Source organism: Drosophila montana, unplaced genomic scaffold (genome assembly GCF_035044405.1).
Source record: "Drosophila montana isolate Dmon_TW-CO22-7 unplaced genomic scaffold, ASM3504440v1 contig_599_1, whole genome shotgun sequence".
NCBI classification, from domain to species: domain Eukaryota; kingdom Metazoa; phylum Arthropoda; class Insecta; order Diptera; family Drosophilidae; genus Drosophila; species Drosophila montana.
Window position 1 is genome coordinate 46086 of NW_026998916.1, and position 12736 is coordinate 58821.

Below are 12736 nucleotides of genomic sequence, written 5' to 3' on the forward strand. Positions count from 1 at the left end.
CTTGTGTCCTCTTCAGTTGAAAGTATACAGCTTTAACACTACGCAACATGCAAAATGATTAAATACTGTGCCCTACTGTTGTGTTGTACTGAAGGCCCGTATTGACGAAGAATTTTGTATATATCTTTTTTATACCCTGAACCCATTGAAAATATATTTGAGAAAATGTATGTAACAGGCAGAAGGAAGCATCTCCGACCCCATAAAGTATATATATTCTTGATCAGCATCACTAGCCGAATCGATCTAGCCGTGTCCGTCTGCCTGTTTGTCTGTCTGTCCGTATATATGAACGCAAGGATCTCAGAACCTATAAGAGCTAGAGACTTGAAATTAACTGTAGGTCCTCCTAGTCCCCGCGCAGATCGAGTTTGTTTCCAATATTCGATAACTTGCCCCGTTTCCAAGTAATCGATAAAAATCGATATCGAAATCCTGTTTTTTTGGGCAATTTCGGCAAATGATAAGAGCTAGAGTCACCAAACTTGACATGTAGCTTCTAGAATAGTATATACATATATATCAAGTATTTTTCTTTTTATACCTATCGCCTGTCGGAAGAAGAGGGTTCAGGGTATCGCCTAGTCGTGAGCTCCCGACTAGAACCTCTTACTTGTTTATATTTATAGTAGCAGAATAAAGCATTTCTTCTCCCCAGAAAGTATGAACATTCTTGATCAGGAGACTGTTCATATGTCCGCCTTTCTGTCGGTGTAAATATGTCGATCTCGAAAACTTTATTTGGGTATTGAAAAGAATGCTTATAAAAATAACCCGATGCAGGGTTTAGGGTATCTCCCAGACGGGCATTTCCGACTAGAATACTTCTACTTGGGTTTGTCTTATTACATATAAATAGCTATATTTAAGAAAGTTCTCTCTCTCCCTCAGAAAAGTTGAAAAGTAAATTTAAAAATGAAAAAAAAAATAATATGTTCAAGAATTTAAGTTTTTAGAGCTGTAGTTTGTTCATAGTCTTAGCGCCAAAAAATGTACATTTTGTGACACAGTGTTATTTGATTGGCAGTGCGCATGTGCGATTTGTCGCACTGCCGCATTTCATCATTTTATATAAGTATTTAGAAATGTGGGCGTGTGGGTGTGTGTGTGCAAAGGTTAAAGTGTGGTTGAACCAAATGCCAACCATATTGCAACGATATCTTCAAATGGGCTGGGACGCATCTGGATGAGCAACGAACGAGTCTGGCACCTTGTGTATGTGTATGTATGTGTGTACGTGCTGTTCGACGGCTACCGGTTCCAGAATAAATCCAAGTGCAGCTCTGCTATGGTATTTCGTGGCACGTACTCACTATACAAATAAGCGAAGGAGTGAGTGAGACGACACTACTGAACTGCATCACAGGCAACAGCAATAGCGGCGACGGCTACGGCAACGGCAACGGCAACGGCAATAGCAATGGCATCCATGGCTGACAGCTGTGCAGTGGGTGCTGCAGTGATGTTGCTGCCTCACTTGGTTTTATGCACTGCAGATAAGCAGCAGCTCAGAGCTCGGCTTGGAGAATGACTTAAAACATTACTAAAGCAAATTCGTCCTTTGCATCAGCGAGCCTCGGTCGCACAATTAACTTTCCCGCACGTTGCGGAATTAATTAGTTCAACTGCATTTTTAAAAGTTCCTTCTTTCGAAATAAACGTATGCAAATAGTAGACGAAATACAATTAAGACCAATCAAATAGGCTTTCAACACATCAGACGCATTTATCGCTTAAAGTTTCATTATTTATGTCGAAGATGTTATGACATTTTTTATGTCGTTTTAAATTCATTGTTCTTCTCAAAAGACTCCATTTAACCGAAATATTTACAACGATTACTAATTACGCGCTCGGATTCACATATTATTGGACCATTTATTGCCAAGAAAAACTAATAATTCACATGAGATTATATAGAAATGTGAATATGTTTATATATGTTAATTCATTTATGCTTGGAAACATGATAACACCGTTGGTGGGTGCTAAATTTCGGTATATTTTAATTTACATATTAATATTCATAACCATTTGTTTATCATCGGATATTTATATTATTTATAATAATTTGCATTTTCCTGGATTAAACTGAAAATAAGCTTTTAAGTTTTAAGTCCTCTGTGGATTAGTCTCTAGTTTAGCTTTAGTTGCTGGTTTAAGATAAACATTGTCAACTCGTTCGCCTTAAATGTCTCAGAGCATAGCTTAATGATCAGACCTTCATAGGTAGTTGGCTTTCAGGTGCTGCTTGAGTGGTTTCTCTTTCATTATCTGCCACTTGCAAATTGGTGCGTGCTTTGTTTACAGCACATTTAGAAAATGTGGGCCCGACTCAAAATTAGAACCGACTGTGTGGGCGTTCTGGGTGGTTGGGTCTACGCTGGCACGTCTGAAGTTGGAGTGATTGGCATTGGTAAGGAATCTGCTGTGACTTTCAGTATTATTATTATTTATTTTTTTTCCTTGTCCCAAGTGGTATTCTTGGAACGTGATTTTCGGCGTTGTTTCCCTATGTTTTTTTGTCGTCGTTGCACGCAAAATTATGTTGCGAAACGAAAATGCGAACGAGTCAAGTACGAGTCGAGAATAAATGAGAAGTTGAAGTACAAAAATACGAAATATATATACATATACATATATACCCTAGTATATAGTAGATGAACACCTAGGTGCAGAGTACGAGAACTACATGCCAATACACACAAATACATATATTGCTCAACCGAGAGTACGTGTTTCATACTTGAAGCATTGGATTGACGAAGATGGGGATGGCTGAGGACTGAATGAAATGGAAACAACACAAATTGGCAACAGAAACAGCAAACACAATATCAACAACAACAGTACAACAAAGGAGCATGTCCATGATGATAATGGGATAATGGAATGGTGATGATAGTTTTGCTTTTGTTGTTTCCACTGGCAAGGAGAGAAATGGAAACTCAACGAAAAATAAATCGAAAAGGAAAAACATCATACGCAACAGTATTACAAGCATGTACGCTCTAGTCGAGGATAGCCGACCAGGAAGTGACCTGTACTCAGCAAACAACTGCATGGGAATCTGAGCACAGACTAAGCCCCCCATAAGAGAAAAGATTACTTAAAATCTTCTGAATTCCTTGTCCGCTTATTATAAAATCTACAGTTCCTAAGGAAATATTAGAAATTGTATTCTTAATTTTTTTAGTAAAGTGGATAAAGATATCCATGGTATGACAATTTCTTTGTCTGTGTTTCTGTTATCACATAAAGGAGCCTTCTTTATGAAGACGAAGATACCTTGTTCTGCCCCTTACATATGATGGCACAACTTAAATATATCATCCATTTTCAGAATGTACAGGGTATAGATACATCGAGTGAAAAAAAAAACATAGGCAGAACGCCAGAAACCGAAAAGGAAACTTAAGTAAATCGCTTCTAGACATTTTCCAGATACACACGCATTCTCATTTCACAATCTGTATGTATATATTTATGTCTTTGGCGGGTCACGTCAAATATATTTTAAGTTTCCCATTTCTCGTTTGCTTTTCCTTTGCTTTCTTCAACATTGAGTCTAGTAAAAATATTTAATTTTATCATAGCAAATAAGTAAAGGAGAATGCAGAGAGAAAATAAGATGAATCCACGGTGAACTTCAAAAGCTTTCAACTAAATTAAATGATTTGGCTTTTGTACTTTTCATTTCAGCTACTGAAAAGGAAAATAATTTAAGAAAAGTACCTACATTTATACAGTAAATTGCAAAAAATGAACTTCACATTCCAGATACATGGCAATAATTTGAATTTCTTTATTTCATTTATATTAATTTCTAATTAAATACCACAAGAAAGCAGTTTTAGCAGTTTTAACGTATGTCGTCGTAAGTTCTTTTGGTGTCAACTCAAATGCAATTTTTTTTTGTAATATTTTATTATTAATGATAAGGCAACGCTGACTGGATTTGTCAGGGATCTACCCATTGTATACTAAGATGCGAATGAGCTACTTGATAAGGTGAATAGGCCTGGTATATGTTAGCCGTGGTTATATTTAAATGGAATGCTAATAAGATACAATATCTACAGCACATACTAAATGCCTTACAATCGCGGTCGCTACTTATGTTGACAGCGTAAATGAAATATGGCCGCAACGGAAATGCTAAATGGAAATTCATTCTCGATTACCATTCTGTCTGTCTATATATACATATATATGTGTGTGTGTGAGCATGTGTTGTAGTAAGCACCGGATAATATCAATCAGCGAACATTCTTCATTTTTGTTTACTCACTTCACCTGGCTGGGGTCTTTAGCTTGAGGTTCAAGCCATTGGCATGGCCGACATCTGTGCCTGCTTTTCCTGCGTTCCTGGGTTGTTGTTGTTCTGCCTCTGTTTTTAGTATGTTTATTTGATTTGAAATTAGGTGCACATTCACATTGCGGGCTGTGAGCCATTTTATTTGTTTTAACAGTACACGAGCCTACGACCTATTTGTACGCCGAAGTTGAAGTTAAAGGCAAAGTTATGCAGTAAATGCCATCAAGTGCCTCAACAGTCAGTGCCACACACTCCAGTGGAAGATACATTCACAAATAAACATTGCCCCAGCTAACTATGCCCAGGCTTTCCTAGCCAGTGCCAATGCCAATTAGCTACCGTTCTCTTGATTAGATTGTTGAGTGGAGCCCAAGAGGCCATGGTACCATGTCGGTAAATTCAATCGATTGCCAATGCAATTCAAATTGGACGCAAGTGCACCGTAACCATTTCTATTAGACTCGGGCCCATTATAGATACGAGCGTTCAACAATCGGTGCATATTATTTGATATCTTAATTATAGAATACAAACTATGCTCAGTTTTAAAATTTCGTAAGTTTCTATATATCAAATGTAAGAGGCATAAATAAAAATAAAATAATATTGATTGGTACTTTTTAATGAATACGATCAACATACAAATGTTATTCACCCACATTTCTAGTAATTTGTCTGAATTTTGGATGTTGCGAATGTTAACTACTTGCTCGATATGCAGGACTTGTTCAGGGTTGCATAGGAATAAGGGAATGCTTATTTGAATTGGAATATCTTGTTTTAAATCAAATTAATTTTAACAGAGACATTAGATTATATTATATTAGAATTCTGTGGCGAATAAACTTGAATATCATTTTAATATTAATTTTTGTTACAAAGTTTGATTGGAATGAAAGAACTGCGACTATAGCTAAACTGTGCTAGGAATATTTTAAAGTTATGCAGTCGATTTTCGCCCACTGTAATAAATACATTGAAGGCCACAACTGACAAACCGCAGCACCAACAATTGCCATTGTGTTTTACAGCAATACAAATTATTCAAGAACGCAACAATATTAAGGAACAGACATATTTACTTGCCGCACAACGCCCCGCCCCGCCCCGACACCGCACCGCTCACCATCCCGTCCGGACGCACCTGTGCTGCGAGACCGCAGGCGACGCCACGAAGCTTTGTCATAAAAAAAAATAACGAATTGTCATCACTTTTATGGCCCGCTGCTGTTCTACACATTGAGACTCGCACTTGGACAGGAACTGGGATTGATACTGAGACAGAGAAATGGTACGACTATGGGCTCGTGATGGTTGCGTGTGTCGAAAAAGTCGTATATTGGGCAGCACCTTAAAAAGTTACTTGATCGCAACGTAAAGTTATGCACTTAGCTGGCAGCAGTTTTCCAGCCAAATGAAAAGCTACTGGAATTCAGAGTGGGCCTCAATACTTTTAATGGGCTGTCAAAATTATCATAAAACAATTAAATGCACTTCTCACTTGTGCCCCTAGGCAAGAGGTGAATCCACAACCTGAGTGAATGCCCCTAAGGTAGATACGTAAGTCCCAATTCCATTCGTCACCCTCCCCCGCCATGACTGGTTCTCGGACCAATCTGAATGCAATGCCAATGGCCAATGCCCGAGCCACTTCTGCAGCCCCGAGCTCGCGCCCGTCTTCGGTTTAGTCTTCTCTACTGACACTAATTGGCTGCTTTATAGCCCAGTTAAATCGTAAAACTCAAATTTTATGCTTTGTCACTGAAACGATTATGACGTCCGTTCAAGCAGTCCACAACACAAGATTCGAGAACCAAATCCCGCTCGGGCCTGCCTGTCAATCCTGGCGAGGGGAAGTGCTTCCAATGAGCTTACGGTAGCTTTGCGCTGCTGCGATTTATGTCTTTACCCACAATATTTTACAGCAATTTACAATTTGATTTCGGTTTTAAGTTTTCGTTCTGTTTATTTATCGCACTTTGCACATACTTAATTTTTTCCCTTTCCGACTTGTTTTATAGCTAACGACAATTTCCTCTAAGCGATACAATCGTAACTGACGTCAGAGGTGCAAACAGCAATCCCAAGATTCGCTAAACAACTTAAGATTGTTATTAAATATGGATTCGAAAAAGTAAAAGTATGATTGTTCCCATTCAAATTCGTGTGAGTAAATTAATATCAAATTGAATGCCTTTTACATTACAAATCGAAAAATCTATATATATTACTTAACACTTAACATAATGCATATCGCAAATATCTTAATCATTCATTTTGATTTTTTCCTTTTAGAAGATTAATTAATACATTTGCGGACTTTAACGAGCAATACATATTCATATATATGTTACTTATTGTGTGTATTGATAAATAAACATACCTACAGTCTGTTCTGGTATACAAATTTACGTGCTCGGCACATTAAGGTCAAGCTGTGACGAATGAAATGCTGTTCCGACTGGGAATGCAAGTAGAAATTCACTCACTTTATCACAAATTTATAACAGTGCGTGGCAAACTCTTCCCTTTCTTTTCCATCATCGATTAAATGGAACATGGAACAGAAGGAAATGGTTATCGATATAGGGCCATGAGCAGAAAGCAAACAAACGATCAAAATATATACATAATAGATATTTTGTATCTTCTATGGTTATCATTGACTATTAGTCCAGACTCGAACCACCAAAAAGCAAGAATCCAGTTAGAATCGATTAGAATCGAGCTGGTATAGTAAAATGGGATTCTAGCCAGGCAACTCATTGCTAAAAGCATTGTTTGGTGTTGATGAATTCTTGCTCCTGCTGTTCTTGTTGCAATTGTGCCAATCATTCTTATCAGCATTAGCAGTAGCCAGCAGCCAACAGCCAGCAGTGAGGGTATTGTTATTAAGATGCACAGCCAATCACCCACCCAGCACCGAGTTGCATTGCTAAATTGCATCGGCAGCTAAGATTGTTGCCAAATGGAGGAAGAGCGCATTATATTTTCCTGCGCAACAAAATCCCTATAAGGGTTGCGCAACACAGAGACGAAGACGAAAAGTTGTGAAAGCGAACCGAACCGAAAAGAATGCAATGAACGTGAGCAAATCGTAAAAAAAGAAAATTGCATTTACCCAAAGCTCAGAAACTTGCGCAGGACTTTGAGATTCTCATAAATTCTAACAAGATTTCAAGCTGCGCTGCGGCATCCCATCGGAATAGAAGTTGCATTGGCTGACGTACTGGGCATGCTAACTGTGTATAGAGGGGTGGGTCTGTGCAATAGAAGTCACAACAACTGCTTCCAATAAGCAAATTACGGGAGCACTCACAAAAGAGCGCAAAGTGTAGAGCGTACATGAAGACCAAAACAATGCACGCGAAACACAACAAGCAAAAGCGACTCTAAGAGAGTCAGTAATGCTTGAACAGGTGCACCCATGCAGAGAGCTCATTTAAGAGAGCGGCAGAGCCGGCAAAGAGCGTCACACAACTACCAATACCAATGCAGGTTGCCGCTCTTAAGAGACCACTGCTTAAGAGAACGCGCACGCACACAAGCACAATTGGATACCAAAGAGCGCAAACACTAACACAAATGCGATGAGAGCTTTCCATGTATTGGTGAGCGAGCATAAGCAGCGTCTACCGCGTTTTGATTTCCAACATTTTCATCTGTGCTTTAGAAAAAGAAATATTAAAAAACACCCAAACTTAATTTGTATGTGCTGATAATAAAAACCAAAATATCTATGCAATATATGTATGTACTAAATCTTCATAAAAAAAATCCAATTAGTGTTTCTAACTTCTTAAAAATCGTATTTGACTTTATCAGCCACTTTTGCACTTAGCAAAGACAACATCAAAATGGTTCGTGTATCCGATTGCAACCCTCTAACTTCGCAATAGACATATGTCTATCTCCTTTTCACTTATTTTAACACTCGCACTGAACATTTCAACCCCCAACGAATGGCATTGCCTTGGGTAGAGCAGTATGCACCATTAGCCCACCGCCTCATTTCATTCCGTTACTTACCTCGAAAAAGCAGCTGCGCTGCCACTGCCGCTGCCGCTGTCTCTGTTTCCATCTTTCCACATGCCAGACGAGGTCGGAGTCTGGGCACAACGCAGGCGCACTCGTTTACCGACCGCCGCGAACGTCGCAGCTGCGGCACTGCGGCCTGGCAAAAGTCGCCGCACCAGCACAAACCACATTTGCCTGCTCTGCGGCAGCTCTGGTTCCGATATTTCAGTCACGTCACTGAACTTCACAATAGCCGCCGCCGCAGGTGAGTGTCGGTGGCTTGCCAACAGCATGGCCGCTACATGACGGTCCTCTCTCACATCCAAGATGGCTGCCACAGACGTTGCTATGACAACGCGTTCTCTTCTTCCATATAATTGCGTCGGCGCTCTCATCGCCGTTTGCTCTCATATTCTGCGAGCAGGTTCTTGATTTGCCGCCATTGGTGTTATCCGACGGCATTTTGTAGATTTTAACTAAAAGAAACAAGTTAATTAAAAAATTTAAAAAAAATACATATAGTTAATTTATTATTTTTTGCGGCTATAAATTCTAACGGAATTGTATATGTGTATATGTATACAGCTACGCACAAAATAAAACGGTTGAATATTACTCAGATTTTATAACGAAAATTCGTTTATTTACATGTTGTGAGCGCTAATATTATTATTTGTTAAAATGCTCCTGACAACAAATAGCCCAATTTAAAAAAAATATATATTTGCTTCAAGTTACACGCTAAATTTAGTTTACTTGGAAATTTAACTATATTTGCAATCATCTAGAATGTTTTTTATTTTGTTTTTATATAGCAATAATTCCCGTGAATCAAGTAAGTGTTTTCAAGTAGATGATGTTAAAGAAATTAAAGTAAGCACAGCAGTCGCGGTAGGAAATTCGCTATATTCGTATTGAAAACAAGTTGGAAAATAGAGTGAACCCACAGCTTTTTCAGGGGGCAGAACAAGTTTTATGTTAGATCTTTAAGTTCATATAGAATAAACAACCAAATTTCGTGATACCATCTTTGAGACTGAGATTGGGTTCTTTTTTGTCGATTTATGAGGCGATAGTGGACCTTGCATGTTTTTCTATAAAATTATATCATATGCTCGTTTTATCTCAATATGGATGTGCTCAAATCAGTAAAAATTAATGACTTCTGGAATTCTGAAATCACCAATGTGTAACTAAAAATATTCTTTAAATAAACATGAAACCTGTAGGCTGTAAGGGAAAGAAACTAATGAAAACTTCCAATCCTATTAAGATTTGACATACTAACACAATCCCAAAAACAAACTATATGCCTGGTATATCTCCGTGCTTTTGATGCTGACAAACAAAGAAACAAACGCCTCGTTTACATTTGCCAATGAAAATGAATAAAATACCGCTTGCCTTGGAACCACCTACAAAAGAGCCGCCTCCCCAGAGCCCATTCCTTCCCATGACAAACCCACCGTTCGCGAACATACACACGCAACGAGAAGCGGCTACAAATAAGTGCCGTCGCTTAGGCAAAGTCGAGGCAGGCAAGGTTCTGTAGCCGGCTGGGAGCATTAGAAGTAAATCCCGTGTGAGGGGAATAGGCGGCGTGCGTTTGTGCGTTGCGCATTTTAATGCAATTTATTGCCCCATCGAGCGCCATCATCACCGTCCTCTATGCGACAACAACAGCAAGTCATGCCCCACTGACACCAGGACCAGGAGTCGAAGCGGCAGCATCAATTGAACCTGATAACATCGCAGCCCCGCTGCTTCCCAAAAATACTGGTAACGGGAGCCGTCATCGACCCGGGAAGATTTGCAGGAAGCCAAACACAGCTCACGCCTAGGCGGGAGAAATAGTATTTCAGGCGGACGGGCAATGCCGTATTTTATTAGAAATCGTTTATCTAAGCTGCAAATGTTCGGCCCAGTAGGAAAAACGTGCCCACAATCAAGTAACCGGTGCACTGTGGTACAAGCGTGGAATTTATAAAGCTAATGGGCTTTACCCAGACCCAGTGTTGGTTTTAAAATAAAAATAAAATCGCATTTAATGGCTTAAGGCATTAACAGATACTTGAATATATATATACAAAAAATACTTTTTTCTTTTGCACAAAGATTTATATTAAATTGCCGAATTTAACAGGAATATATTTTATTGAGTTCCGATTTATAATTATTTCTACAAAAGTCTTTAGAATAGGGATATTATATTTTAAATGATATGCAATTTATCATATTCTACAGATGAAAAATTCTTATGTATTATATTTCTATATATAAAACTATTTGTCCTGACTGACAGACTGACTGATTGGTGATCAACGCACAGCCCATACCGTAAATGCTAGGAAGCTGAAAGTTTCACTGTAGTTGCCTTATGTGATGAAGGTTCACGCTAATGCGGGGTTTCGGGAAATTCCAACCACCAGTGTGAAAAAATCGCGAAAAACGTATGTATGCAATTTTTTTGTTTACCATCCGATCGGCCTCAAACTCATTTTCAAAGATCTTTGTTCCAATTCAATTGAGGGCGATTTCTCACTTTTTGGAAAATCCATTCCTCCTCGGTTGAAATGGGGGTCAGAGATTTGGTGGGGGACGTTTCGGGGTCAAATAAGTTTCCAAAGATCTACATGAAAAATCATTTGAGACGTGTTACACATTTTTCGCAAAATCAAAGCTTCCTCGGTGGAAAGTGCTATTCAACGATTTTTTGGGCGAAGTTTTAAGTTGTGTCCGATTTGCTTCAAACTTATTTTAATAGCTCAACACAAAATCTTAATGAATACGTGTTTTAGTGATTTGGAAAATTCCACCCGCATCAGTAGTAAATTGGCGGAAAACGTTTGTCTGAAAGTTATTTGTTTACCGTCCGATCACTGTCAAAATCGTTTTTGAAGCTCTTTGAGAAAATTTATTTCATACGTGCCACGGGCAAGGCCGGTCTATATAATAATATATATATAATCTTTTGTGTATTTTCAGAGTTCAAAAATACTTTGCAAATGGCGAAATGTATATCAAACTGTAGCCACTGTGAACAAACACTGTTAGGGTCACCTCCAGCTTCTGATGATCTGCGCCAGCTATTTAACTCACAAACGACGGAATTAGTTTTCCGTTTCGTTGGCATTTCAGTTGCTAGCCATTAATCCGAGCCCATCTTCGCATGTCAATGTGATAGGACGTGATGCCTATAGCGAGATGCCTTAGAGCTTTTCGGTATTTTCTACTTCATTGCTATGTATTAACGGAGCCCCGCATTGGTAGATGGAGTAAGGTCGTGTTGAATTGCACTAATTTAGTTGGGCACAAATATCGCTGCTCAATCCCTTTCATAGTTCCGTCGTGCCTTGTTTCGTGAGTGTCGCTGCCTTGTTTTATGATGATGAGTTCGGAGTTCAAGCATGTTCAGCATAAGTATGCGTAGGCTGTTTGGACTATACAAAAACAGAAAGATTTCTTATGCAAGCCAATCTGGGCAATTTGGGCAATGGGCAAGGACAATATATTCGGAGCAGCAAAGAGTTCGGATTTCATGGCTGTGCTGTCATTTGTAAACTAGAAAATTTAAGGGTGTCATTTCTCAATTGTGGATTGCAACGGTAATTATATTAAATATTGCTCTCAAGGCTTTCATAATCGTCAGTCATGTGGACTGTAAAAAGCAGGACAACAATAAAAGGGGCAACACTGCCGCGTTTCACATGAAAACGAGAGCAGTCTGATAAAATTTACTGCTGGCAAGTGACCTTCAAGTGATTGTGAGATTCAAATTTAGTATTTCATGCGCACATCCATAACTGGAGCGACATCTAATATTGAAAGGATTCCATGGTTCGGTCAATAAAACTATTAAAGACCAGAACAAACGGCTTTTGTGCCGCTGCGGCTGCCTGTTTGCAGCCTGTCTCGAGGCCATTCCCGCTGCGTATTTGGTGCACAGCCTTCTAGCCGCGTAACTCGCTCAACTACACAAACAAAACAAGCCATTAGACAGCCGCATGTGTTCGTGCGTCATTTTTATGCTGTTGCTTTCGGGTTTTTAGCTGAACTCATTATCTTTGTGTGCTTGTTTTAAGGAGGTGACATTGTATCTGTGTCTGCATTTCTGAAGCTATATCTCTAAATGCATATATATTTATTGACATAACTCGAATGATTTATCGATGTGTATCGATGTTAGTTGATGATTTAAAATCGCCTTCGACTTCACTCCACCTAATCCACAAAAAGGGAATAAGTTAAGCCGGCCGCGTCCAATGTTTGTGACACAGGCAGAATTCTCGCCACGCCCGTTACATGCTCAAAGGATGGTTAGAAATACCATTTTATGCTCGGCTTGCCATCGCCCCATCCCCATCGACATTCACGTTTCTGTCGGCTGCTAGCCATCTGAAT

At 39.2% G+C, this 12736-nt stretch overlaps 1 protein-coding gene across 1 annotated transcript; it reads right to left on the bottom strand.

Annotated features, from left to right (window-relative positions):
* Positions 1-2088: 2088 nt before the first annotated feature.
* Positions 2089-8780, bottom strand: LOC135439617 (uncharacterized). Its single transcript, XM_064698351.1, has 2 exons — positions 8348-8780; positions 2089-2425 (listed from the first exon to the last, which is right to left on the bottom strand). The coding sequence occupies exons 1-2, from the start codon at positions 8728-8730 to the stop codon at positions 2305-2307; spliced, it is 504 nt and encodes a 167-aa protein (XP_064554421.1). The 5' UTR covers positions 8731-8780; the 3' UTR covers positions 2089-2304.
* Between the last annotated feature and the right edge of the window lie 3956 nt (positions 8781-12736).